Raw genomic sequence first — 15,631 nt, 5'->3', positions numbered from 1 at the left:
GGCACCAGCCCTCAGCCACCCTCATGTTGAGGATAAAGCAGTAGACAATGAGGGAGTGAGTTAATGATCAATACATCACTGCATCCCTAGTGCTTATTTAGCAATTCAGTGCAGTTTAACTAAGGCTGACGGTTTTGCAAGCTGTAAGTTAAAAAACAAAAGCATTACATAGCATACATATGTATTGATTGTGAAACTAATTTCAAGGCAACTGATCATATCAAAATAAAGACATGTAAACATATGAATGTAAAGCTTTTATAAGACAACTTATACAGTATACTAAAATACAAATTCATACTTCATACAAGAGCTTTAAGTAGTATTTTTCCACATGGACAATTGATTGTGCAAATGCTGTGCTGAGCAAAGACGTTGCTTTCAAGGTTGTGTGAGGATTTTTTGTAGTCTTGTTGCTAGGCTTTTGTGGCAGTTGCACTCCCAAAGTCAAATATGTACCTTAGATATAAAGATTTAGGATATGCATCCCTGTGTTCTTGGACACATGCAGACTGTGCTGTGTGCTTGTGTGCTGAACAAAGCACCTCCTCTTCCAAGGCTACTGTACTACAGACGGTGCCTAAAGACACACTGTGGCTACTTAGAGGATAGATATAAGCACATGCATAAAGTATTGTGCAAACATCTGAGATCACCACCAGCTTTTCTGTTTTTAGGAAAGCCAGAGTTGTGTTATTGTTCAAGTCTGCTCAACTCACACTAACTACTGTTATTAATATCCCATATTTTCCAAAACAAATCTAATGGTGGTGGCGAAAACTTTTGCAAAGTAATATAAGAACCGTACATACATGATTGCACAGGTGTGTTGTAGTGAAATGGTGAAGTGAGCTGTGAGTGTCCCTTTCAAACCCAAACAATCCCCTCCAGCAACACTCGAAAAGTGTTAGACAAAGAAAAAAAGAAAGCATGATAACATGGATTAAAAACTAAGAGCACTTCGAAAAAGTCAAATGGATTTTTAAGGCATCCCTTCACGGGCCACAAATACACCCTTTTATATCACCAGTATGTAATGTCAAACACATTTAAAATATCTGTTGGAATGCAATAACAATGTGTTATTGAGAACAAGCTGCAGGATGTGTAAGATTTATTCGAGCGTTGACTTTGAGAAGTGGTGACCTTGCCTCACATTTGGCACACTGACCTTTAGCCTCACCGGACACTCCTCACTCAGGTTCGCACTTGGAATTTACCCGCTTTAGTCATATATTTGACCCCTTTAAATGGCTTGTACTTCTCTCCATACATGTCGAGACGATTTACCTTGAGACCTGTGCAGAGTGAAGAGACACAAAGTGAGAAGGCGGACGGATTAAAAACGGATGTGTGAATGCAAATGTCCTCAGAGATTCTCACACCAGCTCCCTTGTCTAATCCCCAGATCATGTCCAAGTGAGCTCATGTGAGAAGAATGCAGCAGCAGGAGAAACTCCAGACAGTCCACAGTGGAGTGAATGGCAGAGTGTCCTGTGTCAGGAGACTCTCCTGATGTTGTGAATGTGACTCACCCAAACAACTACATTCCTAATATGCGAACGGCAAACACTAGGAGAATGTCCAGACCCAATTCTCTGGACATTAAACAGAGTTCTTCAAACAGCTATTGAAAAAAGAAGGATTACCTGAGATGGCCAGCTGCTGTATCTTCAGCTTAATGTCGAGAGCAGGGTTCTCTTCGGGTCTGGGGGCTCCCGACTGCACACTCAGTGTCCCTCGCAGGTTGGGAGGTTTTTGGGGGTTCAATTTCCCAATGTCCCAAACTAACACCTGGAGTAAGGACAATAAACCAGAATACTTTTTTTCAGATTTATTTTCTCATTAAAACCTCATGTTTTAATGAGGAAAAAATACATCAGTTTCAGAAGCATTTGAAAACCAAAAACTGAGCATCTTTCTCCTCTGCTGAAGTTAAACCTGGTACTGTATGTGGTTAGTTGGTTACCTTAGTGGCGAGGTCATAGGTGTAGTTTCCCTGTGAGGCTGTGAGGTTGACACTGAGCACAGCTTTGGGCATGTGCACAGTGACCATCAAGCCCTCCACCATCTTCCCCATGGTCTGCTTCGGTCCAATCGTGATGTCCAGCCGACCACAAGATCCCGTCTCAAAGAAGCTGATGTTCTGCTTCACATACACTGGGATAGCTACAAGACTAAGGATAGAAACACACACAGAATTTACCATAATGACGATAACTTGTCATTTAGTTGTCATGATGACAAAGAAACAAAAAGGACTGCATATGAATGTTTGTTTTATAAACTGTGAATGGCACACAAAGCTGTGCCTGTGCTTACTTTTGAGAGCTGACATGATAAGTCATAAGTGTGAAGTTTCCATCTGGTGGGATGAAAGAGAGGACACGCTCCGACTCCCAGCGTTTAAACCGCACACACGGGTGGAAACTCACATCGTCAAGAAGACGAGGATTCTGTCACCGGAACAAAAGAGTGCTGAGCAAAAGTCTACACAAGCATTTACAGAGAAGCACAGATCGACATGGGTATGAACCCACCATGAAGGACAGAGTCAGGTCAGGCATCCCACTGAGCCTCGTGCAGGCTTCAATTACACCCTGGATCTCTGCAAATACCGTCATTCCTGAATGGAGAAAAGGTTGAAGGAAATGTAATCATTACAATTTCTGCCATAAAGGTGGCCGTCTTCTGCAAACAAGAGGTTGTATGTACCCGATTTGTCCAGAATGGCATCAATTTCCTCTATCACGTCAAAATATGCCTCATTATTGGTGTATTTAACCGCAGCTCGTCTCCACGGAATATTGGACAGTTGACCTGTTGGCAGCTTATCTCCAACATTACTTGATCCTGGAAAAAACAGCAAAACTGTTGACATGGACAGATTTTTATTCCATATTCAGTCCAGCCATATGTAAAGTTCCCAGTGTGAGGGCGACGACCTCTGCTTACCTGTGAGCGTATTGACGACCGATCGCAGGATGGTGGGAGGCTTGATCATCTCTTTGAGGATGTTGGACTCTGTTGCTAGTGGAAAGCCGTTGTCCAGCATCTCCTCCAGCAGCTCGTACACCGTCACCACATTGTCCTTGATTATAGATTCGGAGCATTCTCCAAAGTAGTCCTGACCAACAAAATCACATGTCAAACTATCAAGCAAAGACTGGACTGACACGTGCAAAAAAGTGCTTGTGGTATACCAACATTAATGTACATAATACAGTATGTACAATATACAGAATGAAAGTGTAGTTTCTGCAGAGAAGACACTTTATGCTACAAACTTTACTTATAAAACTGTAACACTTGCACACACACACATTAGTCACAACACGTAGTAGATTTTAATAGCTCCTGTTTTCTTAGAGGATAGTATAACGAGAAATGCAGAGTTTCGACTCCTCCCATCTAAGAGGAGGTACACATTCCCTTGTCAGGCCAAATCAAACAGATATTTAAAATCCTTTGTCCCGTCTGCCGTTAGATTCCTTAATACGCTGTAGGCGAACCTGTTGGGAAGGATGTACAGTACTGTTATCTGTGATGACTATATGTATTTATATGTATTTATTGTGTCATGTGTGTGCTATGTGAGCTCTACTGTGTTGAACTTTTGCTGTAAACCAAATTGCCCTTCGGGGACATTAAAGATTTTCAAATCAAATCAAATCAAATCGAAAATATTATAAAACAGCAATACACATAAAGCAGACCAATTACACAGCATTTTACACATTTAGCCTATTGCCTTAATTACTTGAGCAACATGAACACTCTGCAGATTTATATTCTGTCCACAAACATTACATGAAACGTGGGAAAAAAAAATACATCAGACAATTTCCTGTTGCATGAGATTGTGTAATCACATTGCTGGTAATAAGAAAGTTTCTCCTTTCGCAAAATGATGTTTCCTAAAAATTATCGTGTATGTCATTAAGTAAAGCGGAAACTGCTTGTAATGCTTCACTTTTTTGAGTGTTTTGTTAATTGGCTAAATTTTGTTTTTCCTGATATTTCCACTGCCAGCCACTGAGCATATGCCTGCCAGTTCCTATACAGTCAGCTAGCTGTAGGTAAGATATTGACCTACAACCATGCTTAAAAAAAAAACCATAACTCTCACAATTAGTGCAAATGAATAATCAGAAGCAGCAACTGTAATATCTCAAAGAAAGATAAATTAAAAAATGTCAGACTATCATTTTGACAAACCTGAAAAGTGTCTGCCACTCTGTGCAGGAACTCAATGACAAAGAGGGGAGGGACCTCAGTCTGGATGACCGAGAGAAAAAAGAGCTTGTCTCTGTAGATGGAGATGAGGTAGTGGTGAGGGGTCTGCAGCACGGGGGGAACATTCTCGGGCTCCACCGCCTTCTCCTTCACCTCCAAGAAGTAATCACACACACCTCGGCTGATGACACTCTTCCAGTGTTTCTCCAGGAAGATGTCTCCCGTGTGATTAATCAGGAACAGACTGTGGATCATCTCAGCTGCAACAACGAGCCAATTGTTCATGTTAATGATAAAGTTCAGGGTTTTTTTTAAATGGGGGTGTATGAGGTATTTTAGCAGTGTGAGTGTGTTTCATAAACTAGACAGTGTTCAGCAAGTTCAACTATGATCACAATGTTTTGATTTCTATACAGACAGCAAGAAAAGGCACTGGAGACCCAGGTAAAAAAGATTAAGACTTTATTATTCCCTATATTTGGAATACACTTCTAAGAGAACCATGCAGTCACACAGCCCTGTAAATGAGGAAACCAGAGAAACTGGAGAAAACACACAGGGAAAATAGCTGGTTTACCCAATTCAAAATAATATGACAGAATCGTATGCACAAAAAAACATTTGCTCATGTTCTGATTTATGTAATTAATGGGTTGATGCTTTAAAAAGTGGGTTAACTGCTGTCCCCCATGTATGCATCAATACATTACATACATTGTGTTCAAGTATCAGCCAGAATCTATTTGAATAACTTCATATCTTTTCAGAATAAAAGCTCTGAACTTGATATGATAAGCACATCATTTATCATTTGTTGACCACTGGTCTACTGTATAACACACTGACGACACACAAATGTCACCCCAGTAGAAAAAAACAAAAAGCTGAACTATAACTTAAATGTGTTTATTAAGAAACATCACACCAAAAAACACCATCAGTCATTAAATCAAATCAAAGCGATACAAATGAAACTGTTGTCATTTAAACATTTAAAGCTAACCTGGCAAACTAACTTTAACTTCGATTATGAACCGGTTAACACGTTTTCTTTTTTTTAGTACATCTGTGTATTACTGTATAGTCATGAACAAAGTCGACGGCGACACGAGGACATTAATCGTGCGATAGTGCAGAGAAAGTTTGACAATAATCATAAAAAGTAGAAAGTTTTACCTGCTGACTCCAGCTGCCACTGATGTGTCACTCTGTGCCAATATGGCAGAAGAGTGTGAGCAGCTGAGAAAGCGCCTGCAAATGTCCGAACACGTAAGCGCTACGTAATCTCGATTACACGCCAAAATACCACAAAAAATCTCAACCACTGTGACTGTTGTTCTGGCGGGTTCAAATATTCACCACCTCCACAATCGGACCTGATCAATACTTTCAGAGCGAAGTTTTTGCGCTTATTGGTCAGGCGGCGTCAGCGGACAGCTATTTGGGATTGTATTACCCCGCGTTCGGTCTTTCAGGTGACGCTGCAAATCTATAAAATTACGCTTTGTACTCATCACTAATGTGCGAAACGGTGGTCCACTAAATGTAATATATACACATTCGGATATTCAAAAATATACGGTCATTGTACCCCTACATTTAAATGCACCGTTTATTCTTATATTCTACGTCTAATGGCCAAGAAGAAAAATAATTAGGTTCGTAACGGCAGGGTTGCCAGTTCAAATCGCGGAATAAGTGTGTTCACTACTGGTGTGTAAAAAAATGCAATTTCTTAGCTATATATTAAATCAAACAATACGTAGAATATTCTTCCAGTGGCTTCATTAAACAAATATTTGGTTTTGATAAAAGGAATTATGTGTTTGGAGATAATACTTTAAATACTGACCACTTATTCTTTTAAAGTATGTACACTAAAGGCTCTGTGGTTGGACTTTCATAATTTATTGCCCCATATTGTCATGGACAATTATAATGATGATTCACTTGTAAAGGTGATTTTAATATTTGTAAATGTTACATTCACAAAGTAATCTAAGTTCATGAAAGTTAAACTGTGTTCCAAGATGAATTCCATTTATTCACTGCCCTTTAAGACCCATTGTGTAAGAATTAGTGATGTTATTATTATTAGTGATGTGCATAATCTTACAAACATTATCATATCCCACTCCACAATAAGTCACACATCTGTACAGAGTTACAGCAATAAAATATCATGGGCAATGAAGTACAATGATCATGTTTTACAGTATAGATGTGTATGTGGGTCCTTAACCAACGTTATTTTCTGCCTTTTATTTAGTACGTTTGTGGAAGTTTTCAATGTTGTTAATTTTGGGAATGGCTGGCCTATATGAAGCAATAAGCCCTTTTTTGCATTGCTTCATATGTATTTTACATAACCTTCGAATAGCCTTTGTGTCTTGTGTAAACGCCTTTTATTGCTTTGGTGTAAAGGTAACACACCTGAGTGCAGGACCTTAGTTTGATTGGTGGAGGGCGAGAGCATTGCCTACGAACCTAGACTCTGGGTATCAAACTCCCTTCTCAGTTGTTAGCGGGACACCGCATTTGTTTCCACTCGCCGGTGGAAGAAGGGAAGGAAGAAGAAAAGGTGACTGTGATTGCAACGTGCTCTTCTTCTTAAGTCATGGCTTCAGACGAACCTACAGCAAAGAAACCCAAACTCTCCGAGAAGGAGGAGAAGGAGAGTACGGAGTGTCCCGACGAAACTGCCGCTGCCAAACTGAGGTGAATAAAAGTTGTTGTTTTGTTTTTTAAAATAAAAGGCCAACAAACTGTCTGCCACGCGGATGCGGGGACAAACGCATGCTAATACGAGCTGTAGCCTCAAATCTTCAGTTTGAAGCGTTAACATGATGTTACAAATGATTTTGGTTGGTAATGTTGTGTTTTTAAACGTCTAAGCTACAAGGTTAGCGGGTTGTGTAAAACTCGGTGGGTCAGGGACAGGAACGCGTCCTGCTCATGTGTCTCGCGCTCTTTTCATCTGTGTGTATGTGTTATCCAAGTTCACCGTGACCACCTGCTGCCACTGCGTGTTATATTGAGGAAAATACTTGGACCCATTTGGACACTCCGTCCATTCCGTGCCAGGGACTGCTGCTCCTCTCGCTGGCCGATGCAGCAGCTCTCCAAACAATGCTGCGTGCAGAGCAGTCACATGGCTGTGAATGTGTAGTGTTTTGATGCCTTAACCCCCGTTCTCCCTCCCTCATGAATAAATCTGATTCTGCATCTCCCTGGCAACGTGCCTCATTCATCCACTCCCTCCCCACTGGGACCTGCTGTTGCATGTCATCACATACCATCATGTCGGTTATTATCAGTACGCATGGCACGGTGGGTAGGCAGCTTCACAAGGAGAGACAGAGCGAAAGAAAGAGAGAGAGAGGCTTTACTCTGAAAGACTAGCCTATCACCAGACAGAGGCAGGATACCCCGGTCCTTCCTTCTTCAGACACCACCAACCAGTCAATCCCGAGTGGGAGGAGCTGCGGTTGCAGGGGGAAATCGATCAGCCAGCTCACTGTACTGAAAATGTGAAGTTTCTGAATACTTGGCTCTTTCTGAACCGGTTTTAGGTTGCACAACAGGTCTGTCAGTCTCTATTTGGCACACACACATACAGACAGACAGAAAGAGAGAGGGACACCATGACAACTGCAAGGTAAGAGCATGTTGGCATTCAGCAAGCTGATTTTTAATCCATTAATTTGTTCACTTTATCTATAACTGGCTGCAAAAACCCAGTTTTCACCTGACTGCACATTTGCAGATGTGGGAAATGGTAGTAAGGCTGTGGCATCTGCCTCACTGGATCGGTGCAGCTTGAGTCACTCGCCATGTGCTGGGCTTCTTTGTCTCCTTCATCCTTTTCATTTCTCTTGCCTTCCTGCATGTCGTGTCAAGTGGATGCCTCAGATCTTGTCCCTGTTGTTGTAGAGAGAGAGGCTACATGGGGAGATATCCCGGCACGTGTTCCATGTGGAGATGACATCTGTGCCGGGCTGTGCTCGGAGACATGCTGCATCTGGGGGGTTTTCCCAGTAACACAGGCACGATAGTGTTGACATCGGGGACATGCAGAAGTGAAGAAGACCCCAAGACATGAATATGATGCACAAAATGTTAGCATGCTTCCACAAACATCAAGTGCTTTTTCTAGCTGAACTCACAGATGATTCAGTATTTCCTTATCGGTAACACACTGGTGTTAAGTGATTTCTGACATGTAAGAAATCTTCAAATGGCACTGTAATGTCGGGACATAAGGTGCCGAGCTGCCTGTCAGTTGCTGCTTCGATTTCCCAAGACCCTTTAGTTGGAATTTTTTGCTCTTTTAAACGATGCTTTCTCAACATCACAAGACTATGATTGCACCATTATTCAAGCCCAGTGCTCAGCCTCAGGGAGGAACATGCTGGAATTAAACAGATTTGCATTGAGCCTGCTACATATCACGGCTACTTGCATTACCAACCATCAGAATATTTTTCTTTTGTAAGATTTTGTCCATGTCTCATGAGGGTTCTGAAACTATATCAGGAATTTCTGCTTTTCTCTCCACATGAATATAAATCATGTGATTAAAGTCACATGAATACAAGGGTTTTATGTTTTGTCAATAATACTGAGCACTTGGAAAAATACATAGAGCCTTCATTGAGGAAGGCAAACTTGATTTTCCAGTCCATGTGCAGAAACAGGCTGTCTGCTATTTATAATGCATCGACCAACCAGCTCGAAGCAATAATGGCTTTCAAATCAAGTTAAATTTTGCAGCTTGTGGTTTTCATTCTGACTTTTAATCTCTTTGTTTCAGCCCTAATTCACTCTTTGGCATGGGGAACCCCTTGCTTGACATATGTGCTGTGGTGGACAAAGACTTTTTGGACAAGTAAGTGAAGTTCTGGAGTTACTCTTTGTTTTTTTACAGCATTTGGCATCTGTAATGTTGTATTACTGGCTCAGTGTAATAAGACTCCTAAAGTCGTCATTATTGTTTAACCTCCTAATACTTAAAGTTATACACTACAGGTGACTCCTTTTAGTGTTCATGTACTTGAAGTTTAATTCACATATAGTTTATTTTTTTAAATTCTCCCGAGAATAACACAGGCACAAGAAATAGTAACTAATATTTGCATTTTGTTCTTTTTGCTGTATGAGTTTTGCTTTGTTAAAGGCAGACATGGAGTCCAGTTCTGTCATTTTGCTGCTGCGAAAGCACAGTCATAATCTGATTATGGAAAATCTAGACATTTAGTGTCAGTGAGGTTTTCCTTGTGACAGCCTGTCCATAAGAGATTGTGTTTATGTTGTAATCTGATCAATGAAGATACAAGAGGGCGAGGACAGCAAGCAGAGCACAGGAAGCGGCAGCAGAGCTGTATGGTTCAGCTGATGTGCAGCTATAATACAATCTGAAATCTGAGTGTCTCCTCACATTACAGCAATACAGCATGTACTAGACAGTTTCAGCTAAATGAAATAATCTGTGCCTTCCCTTTTTGGGGGTGTTATGTGTGCATGAATAACCAGTAACTTGCCCAAAACCAAATTATTATTATTATGATCCTAAGGGATTTTTCCCTCTGTCCCACTATCAAGTTTAGTGTAAACAAGCTCAGCACTTCTTATGTAAACCAACCAACAATGTGTGAAAAAAATGAGCTTCTTGGCCGAGGCAGTGATTGTAAACAGTGGAGTTAAATCGTGTCAAGAGGACTGTAGGCAGAACACAAAAAGTCATTGTGTGACTCAATAATTTATCCTGATTAACAAATGTAAGGTTTTTGGGTTCAAGAGGTTTTGTGTAACGGTCATATATATAAATCACCATCACCAGCCTGCACAGTAAGAATAGCTGTTCTCTGTCCAAGCTCTGTTAGTTGACCAGGGCAAAGACTTCAGCTCAGAGTCCACTCTCAAATCTCAAACGTGTGGATTAGAGATAAACCAGCTCAAACTCGGTCTCACTCAGAGTAAAGCGGGACTAAAGCTGCACTTTAATCCGCAACCTGCATTTGTCTTTCAGGAATTCTAGTCTTTGCTTAGCAGTGTTGACCAACATATTGATTTGAATTTGAGTTTGAGTGGTGGTGATGGGGAGTAGTGAAGTTTCAAAGTACCTCCCTATGAGTTGTTGGCTGAAAATGTTCAATTCATCATATTTGAAGTGTGACAACACTTTTTGCAACTCCATTACTGTGCCTGTAGCACTTTCCCACATATATGAGTCACAATCTTTTTGAGCAGGTTTGAATGAGTAGGGTTTGGACTTGTTTGATAAAGTTCTGATCACTTGAAGAAACTGATGCCTCTGTTTTCTCTTTTATTTGCAGATATGCTTTGAAACCCAATGACCAGATCCTGGCAGATGACAGCCACAAAGCACTGTTAGTATTCATCTTTTCATGTAACTAATAGGTTTTTAGGAATCCTGCACATTGTCTACTAACTGGGTTTTGTCTACGTAGGGTAAAAAAAAAAGTCATGTTACTGTATCCTCGTTCAAGTTTGCGCCTCTTTGTTCCAGAGAAGGCTAGTCAAAACAGGCAGGCACCAGAAATCAACACGACTGACCTCCGTTCCTCTGTAGACAGCCAATGGCAGAGTAGCAGATGCAGTAGAGAGCCAATAGGAAGCCAGGACACTTAACCTCCCAGTCCCAGCGAGAAAGCAAACATTTAACAGCAGGAGATAAAAAAAGAAAAACTCGTATGTGGCAGCAAGTGTGGGAGAGTATTATAGTTATAATGGCAGAGATAGTCTCTCTTTGGTACAGATACTTATATTGACACTCAAAATTAAGACATTTGTTACAGCAAGCTGTTTGAGTCGGAAAATATAAACACAACAGACAATGAGCTGGGCGTACTTGTGAATTATTAATGTTAGAGAAGATGTGTACTCATGATTCCCAGTGCTGGAGCAGTAATACTGGGGGGGGGGGTTGGAAATGTGACATTTCCACAACAGAAAGACTACATGATGATTCTCCCTACCTCCCAGATGTGTCCTCTTCTTTGCAACCTCTGACCCAGTCTCAGGGCCTTAAATGGCAGTCAGCACTTTCTCCTTCACACTTATGTAAACCACACACACGCATATATCTGTGTGTGGGTTAATGTGAATTTACAGCTATATTTAGAGCTCATAACATAGAGCTCAATTCAAAAGCGCTGTGCAGAACGTCAGAGTGACGCTTTAGTCACTGTGTTACGTAACTCAAACGTTATAACCAGTGATCAGTCATGCATGTACATTTTACCAGCTGAGCTGTAGCCTTATGTTTCTGTACATTTTAATTCTAGGCTAAGACTGCTCGTTATGGACTAAAACAGGCTCTGCAGATCTCTGCTCCCCGCTCCTGTCAACTTTCTCTCCAATCCAATGAAATTACACATTTTTCAGTAACGTGCAGTAAATGTCATCATGCCTGTGTCTTTGACCTCTAACTACAGCATGTTTTAATGTCTGTCAATGAGTGATATGGGGAGAGAGCGAATACACCAGCAGGAGCTGAGTGAATCAAAGCTGTACTCGTGCTGTTAGAGCATGAAATACGATTTTAACAGTTGGATAAAGGAATCTTCTGTTTACCTGTGTCAATATTGTGTCGGTGGCAATAAATAAATTAAAGAGCATCCACATTCTCTAAAGTGGAGAGAATGCAGATATGCAGATGCTGGTGTGAGAAACACACGGACACGGCTTTTTGTGACAGTATAAACACTATTCTCACACTTTAAAAATGTATTAATAAAAATTCCAAATGCTGCTCAGCCATATTCAAGGCAAAAGAGGGAATTGGCAAAATTGCCCAAATACTCTAACTATCCCTTGAAGAATCTGGCTAAATCTTTGGAACCAAATGGACACAGGCTGTACTTTTTAAGAATATACTATGGTCTGAGTCAAGGTGTGAAATTTTTTATTTGGCAGACAGACAGACAGAAGGACAGAGTAGGAGTGAGAAAAAACCTACATGTCGTTTAATCTCATTTAAAAAACACACATTATAGAAATGAACTGTTTGTCTCTGCAGTTTTGAGGAGTTGGCGAAGAAATTCAATGTTGAATACCACGCTGGGGGAGCCACACAGAACTCCATTAAGATTGCTCAGGTCAGTCACGTACACACAAACTTCCTGCTCTCTGTCGCTTCCTATTTACACACAAACACGCAGTGAAATCACACTGAAGCGACGCCAACGGAGAGAAGAGACTCGACTCATACTGATGCAACATGTCCTTTGCAGTGGATGATCCAAGAACCTCATAATGTGGGCACGTTTTTCGGCTGCATCGGCAAAGACAAGTTTGGACAGATCCTGAAGCAGAAGGCGGAGGAGGCCCACATCGACGCACACTACTACGAGCAGGACGAGGAGCCCACAGGGACGTGTGCTGCTTGCATCACCGGAGATAACAGGTAGGTTAATTATAATAACGATATTGTCTTCATATAATAACCGTATCACGCATATTCATCTCTTGTCATGTCCTTCCCTCAGGTCTCTGGTTGCTCATCTAGCTGCTGCTAATTGTTATAAGAAGGAGAAGCATCTAGACCTTGAAGAAAACTGGATGCTGGTAGAGAAAGCTAAAGTCTACTATATAGCTGTGAGTACTGGTTAGCAAATCACTGGACAGCATGTTGTGTCATTTACGTATGATATTCAGGTCACCTCATGTCCGGTAGATTCATCGTTCTGTCCGTGTGTGGTCCATAAATGAGCCACAGGGGGACTTGGGGGCGGCAAAGTAGCGCAGTTTCTGTAATTCATTAGAGTCCATCAAGATATAAAAAGCACATTAGTCCTGACCCAATGTCATTCATTCCCTCTAGGGTTTCTTCCTGACAGTCTCTTTGGAGTCCATCCTCAAAGTGGCAAAGCACGCTTCTGAAAATAACAAGCTGTTTTGCCTGAACCTCTCCGCGCCCTTCATCTGCCAGTTCTTCAAGGACAACCTCATGCAGGTTATGCCCTACGTGGACTTGCTGTTCGGTAATGAAACGGTAGGTTAAGGATTTCACTTCACTTTCCTCTTAACGACATTTGAAGAGACCACACATGTCTATATGAAATAATACCCTTTGACTTTGTTTGGCTCATTAGGAGGCGTCTGCATTTGCTAAAGAGCAAGACTTTGAGGTGAGTGGATTGATGGTGTGATTCGGCATTTGAACGTGAAGATTCTCGTTCATGTTTGTGCTAATGTGTGCTGTGTTTTCTGCAGACCAAGGACATTAAAGAGATTGCCAAGAAAACTCAGGCTTTACCCAAAGTGAACAAAAAGAGACAGAGGATTGTGGTGTTCACTCAGGGGAATGATGACACGGTCTTGGCCTCAGGTAAGTCTTGTTTCCTGGTGTTACTCTAGTTTCTCTCATTCTCTTGTCCTCTTACGCTTCAGTGTGTCATTCCCCCCACCCTGTGTCTGTTCAGGTGACAAGACTGAGACCTTCCCTGTAGAAAAAGTTGACCCCAAGGACATTGTTGACACAAATGGTGCAGGCGATGCCTTTGTAGGAGGTGAGGTTCACACCGTGTCATTTATTTTTATACATTTGTAGGTTGCCTTGTGACCTTCCACTCAAGATTTTCATTTATGTTGCAGGTTTCCTTTCTGAGCTTGTCCAGGAAAAATCACTGGATCTATGCGTGAGGGCTGGGCACTATGCTGGCCACGTCATCATCAAACAATCAGGTTGCACCTTCCCAGAAAAACCTGACTACAAATGAAACGGTTACACCACTTGAAACCTCATGCTCATCTTACCACGCACAAGTCTGACTCTCAACCTCCTCTGTTTTTCTACAAAATACTTCCCTCAAATCATGCTCTGTCACTTTTTTCCACCGTCAGCCACCTCCGTTATTCTTCAACTTATATGCACATAATTACTTACTGATTGTTGGTCCGGTGTCCCATGCATGTGTCTGTGTTCTCCACTTGGGGCCACTATAGGATTGAAAGCCAGAACGGGGATTTAAATGGCCACCGAGGAGTCATGATAACAAACAGCAAATGTGAAAATACTGGATCCAAGTGCAGCGTGTGTTTTAAATAGCTGGTTATTTTGGGAGTGTGTGATACTGTCACCGTCTGGCTGCTTTGTCTCCCACTCACTTCCATCACACTCAGCTGCAAGTTCTTTTGCAGACTGACTCAGTGAAAGAGGCTTATTTCACAGTGGGGCACATAATTCACTAACAAAGGAAAGAAGAAGAAAAAAACACAATCAAGGCAGGTTTTGTATGCTGTTTTGTATATCTGCTGTAGTGATTTCTTTATTAGATTAATTTTTAACTTGTGGTTTTCATTTATAAAACCAAATAATTTAATTTAAAAAATTTTAAATGTGTCAAAAGCCTGTGCCCACAATTGTAGAATGTCACCACCTGTTTTTTTTTTGGTCAGATTCTCAAAAGTTGCTGTCAACAGCAATCGTGTGAGTCGGTGTTTAATGGGCTGGTGCTTCTGATTAATGAGTGCCTTTCTTTTTTTTTCCCTCTCTGTAATTGTTACAAAGCCCAAAGTCTCGATGAGCAGAGGCCTACAGGTGAACTTGCTGTTGAAAAATTAAAGAAAACAAAAACTGATGTCTCTGAAATGCATATAAAATAACTGGTGTTGTTGGAGAGAGGTCATTATGTTCCAATGTCATGTCACAGAATTAAGCGGGCATTAAAATGTGTCTGTCTTACTGTCAATGTGTTTGTGAATGTATGTCGATCTTTGGAAGTTTGGCACAGTCAGCTCGGCTAAATTTAAGTCCTGTCGTCGCATCAAGTGGAAATAAACACAATACGTCAACAGATTTATTTTATTTTTATGGGAGGGAGCACGACACCTCATATTTTTTTCCTAAAAGGGCCAAAACATTTCAGACCAATTGTATTAACCTGAGCATGTTTCATTTTGTCTGCTGTTTTTGTTCAAATACTTGAATAAAACTGTTCTCACTGTAGACATGTTCAAACTAAAAAAGTACGTCTCTTAATATTTCAAAGGATTGATTTTAAATGTGTACATCAGGTTCAGTGTGTGTGTTTTCCTTCCATTGTATAGTTTTCCAAATAAAGTCTGAGACTTTAGTTCTGGGTTAGAAATGAGTTTCCAATGACTGAGATAGATCAGACTGTCTAAAATTGAGAACTAAATCTAAATGGTAATTGTATTTCTCAACATTTTTTCTGTCTGATCAAGTTTTAGTTTTTAGGGAAATCAAAAGAAAAAAAAATTCTAATAGTTCAATAGCATGTACCATGTGTGAGAGAGATTTAATGAGATTAGGATCATTAAAATCTGTGGTTCAACAAAAATGCTTCCTGTCCACACACAAGTCTCAGATTTCAAAATCCTGTTGAAATACTGAGTTATTGTTCTTGTC

General features: G+C 40.9%; 2 protein-coding genes across 3 annotated transcripts; one reads left to right on the top strand and one right to left on the bottom strand.

Annotated features, from left to right (window-relative positions):
• Positions 1–244: 244 nt before the first annotated feature.
• ap3m1 (adaptor related protein complex 3 subunit mu 1) lies at positions 245–5,608 on the bottom strand. The gene is made up of 9 exons (XM_044045767.1): positions 5,413–5,608; positions 4,219–4,496; positions 2,956–3,127; positions 2,716–2,853; positions 2,541–2,626; positions 2,323–2,456; positions 1,970–2,177; positions 1,650–1,794; positions 245–1,298 (listed from the first exon to the last, which is right to left on the bottom strand). Exons 2-9 carry the CDS (start codon positions 4,489–4,491, stop codon positions 1,198–1,200), a joined length of 1,257 nt encoding a protein of 418 aa, XP_043901702.1. The 5' UTR covers positions 4,492–4,496; positions 5,413–5,608; the 3' UTR covers positions 245–1,197.
• Positions 5,609–6,746: 1,138 nt separating this feature from the next.
• Positions 6,747–15,058, top strand: adka (adenosine kinase a). 2 transcript variants are annotated; one of them, XM_044046235.1, is made up of 11 exons: positions 6,747–6,954; positions 9,050–9,124; positions 10,572–10,625; positions 12,278–12,356; positions 12,492–12,664; positions 12,747–12,855; positions 13,082–13,252; positions 13,353–13,388; positions 13,474–13,588; positions 13,683–13,769; positions 13,855–15,058. In XM_044046235.1, the coding sequence occupies exons 1-11, from the start codon at positions 6,854–6,856 to the stop codon at positions 13,977–13,979; spliced, it is 1,125 nt and encodes a 374-aa protein (XP_043902170.1). In that variant the 5' UTR covers positions 6,747–6,853; the 3' UTR covers positions 13,980–15,058. The 2 variants fall into 2 exon arrangements, with proteins under 2 accessions (XP_043902170.1, XP_043902171.1); XM_044046236.1 differs by lacking the exon at positions 6,747–6,954 and adding an exon at positions 7,485–7,894.
• Positions 15,059–15,631: the final 573 nt, after the last annotated feature.

This window comes from Solea senegalensis, linkage group LG15 (assembly GCF_019176455.1).
Source record: "Solea senegalensis isolate Sse05_10M linkage group LG15, IFAPA_SoseM_1, whole genome shotgun sequence".
Classification (NCBI taxonomy): domain Eukaryota; kingdom Metazoa; phylum Chordata; class Actinopteri; order Pleuronectiformes; family Soleidae; genus Solea; species Solea senegalensis.
The sequence above is the reverse complement of the archived record's forward strand: the minus strand, read 5'-3'. Positions and strand labels throughout refer to the sequence as shown.

What these genes read in the sequence shown, in the direction of transcription:
- ap3m1 (XM_044045767.1), bottom strand. Translation starts at nt 4,491, where the DNA reads ATGATCCACAGTCTGTTCCTGATTAATCACACGGGAGACATCTTCCTG. An exon ending in GAGTGGCAGACACTTTTCAG is followed by an intron (nt 3,128 to 4,218) that starts GTTTGTCAAAAT and finishes TTTGTTGGTCAG; the next exon opens with GACTACTTTGGAGAATGCTC. An exon ending in TATCATGTCAGCTCTCAAAA is followed by an intron (nt 2,178 to 2,322) that starts GTAAGCACAGGC and finishes TTCTATCCTTAG; the next exon opens with TCTTGTAGCTATCCCAGTGT.
- adka (XM_044046235.1), top strand. Translation starts at nt 6,854, where the DNA reads ATGGCTTCAGACGAACCTACAGCAAAGAAACCCAAACTCTCCGAGAAG. An exon ending in ACTCCATTAAGATTGCTCAG is followed by an intron (nt 12,357 to 12,491) that starts GTCAGTCACGTA and finishes TGTCCTTTGCAG; the next exon opens with TGGATGATCCAAGAACCTCA. An exon ending in CTAAAGAGCAAGACTTTGAG is followed by an intron (nt 13,389 to 13,473) that starts GTGAGTGGATTG and finishes TGTTTTCTGCAG; the next exon opens with ACCAAGGACATTAAAGAGAT.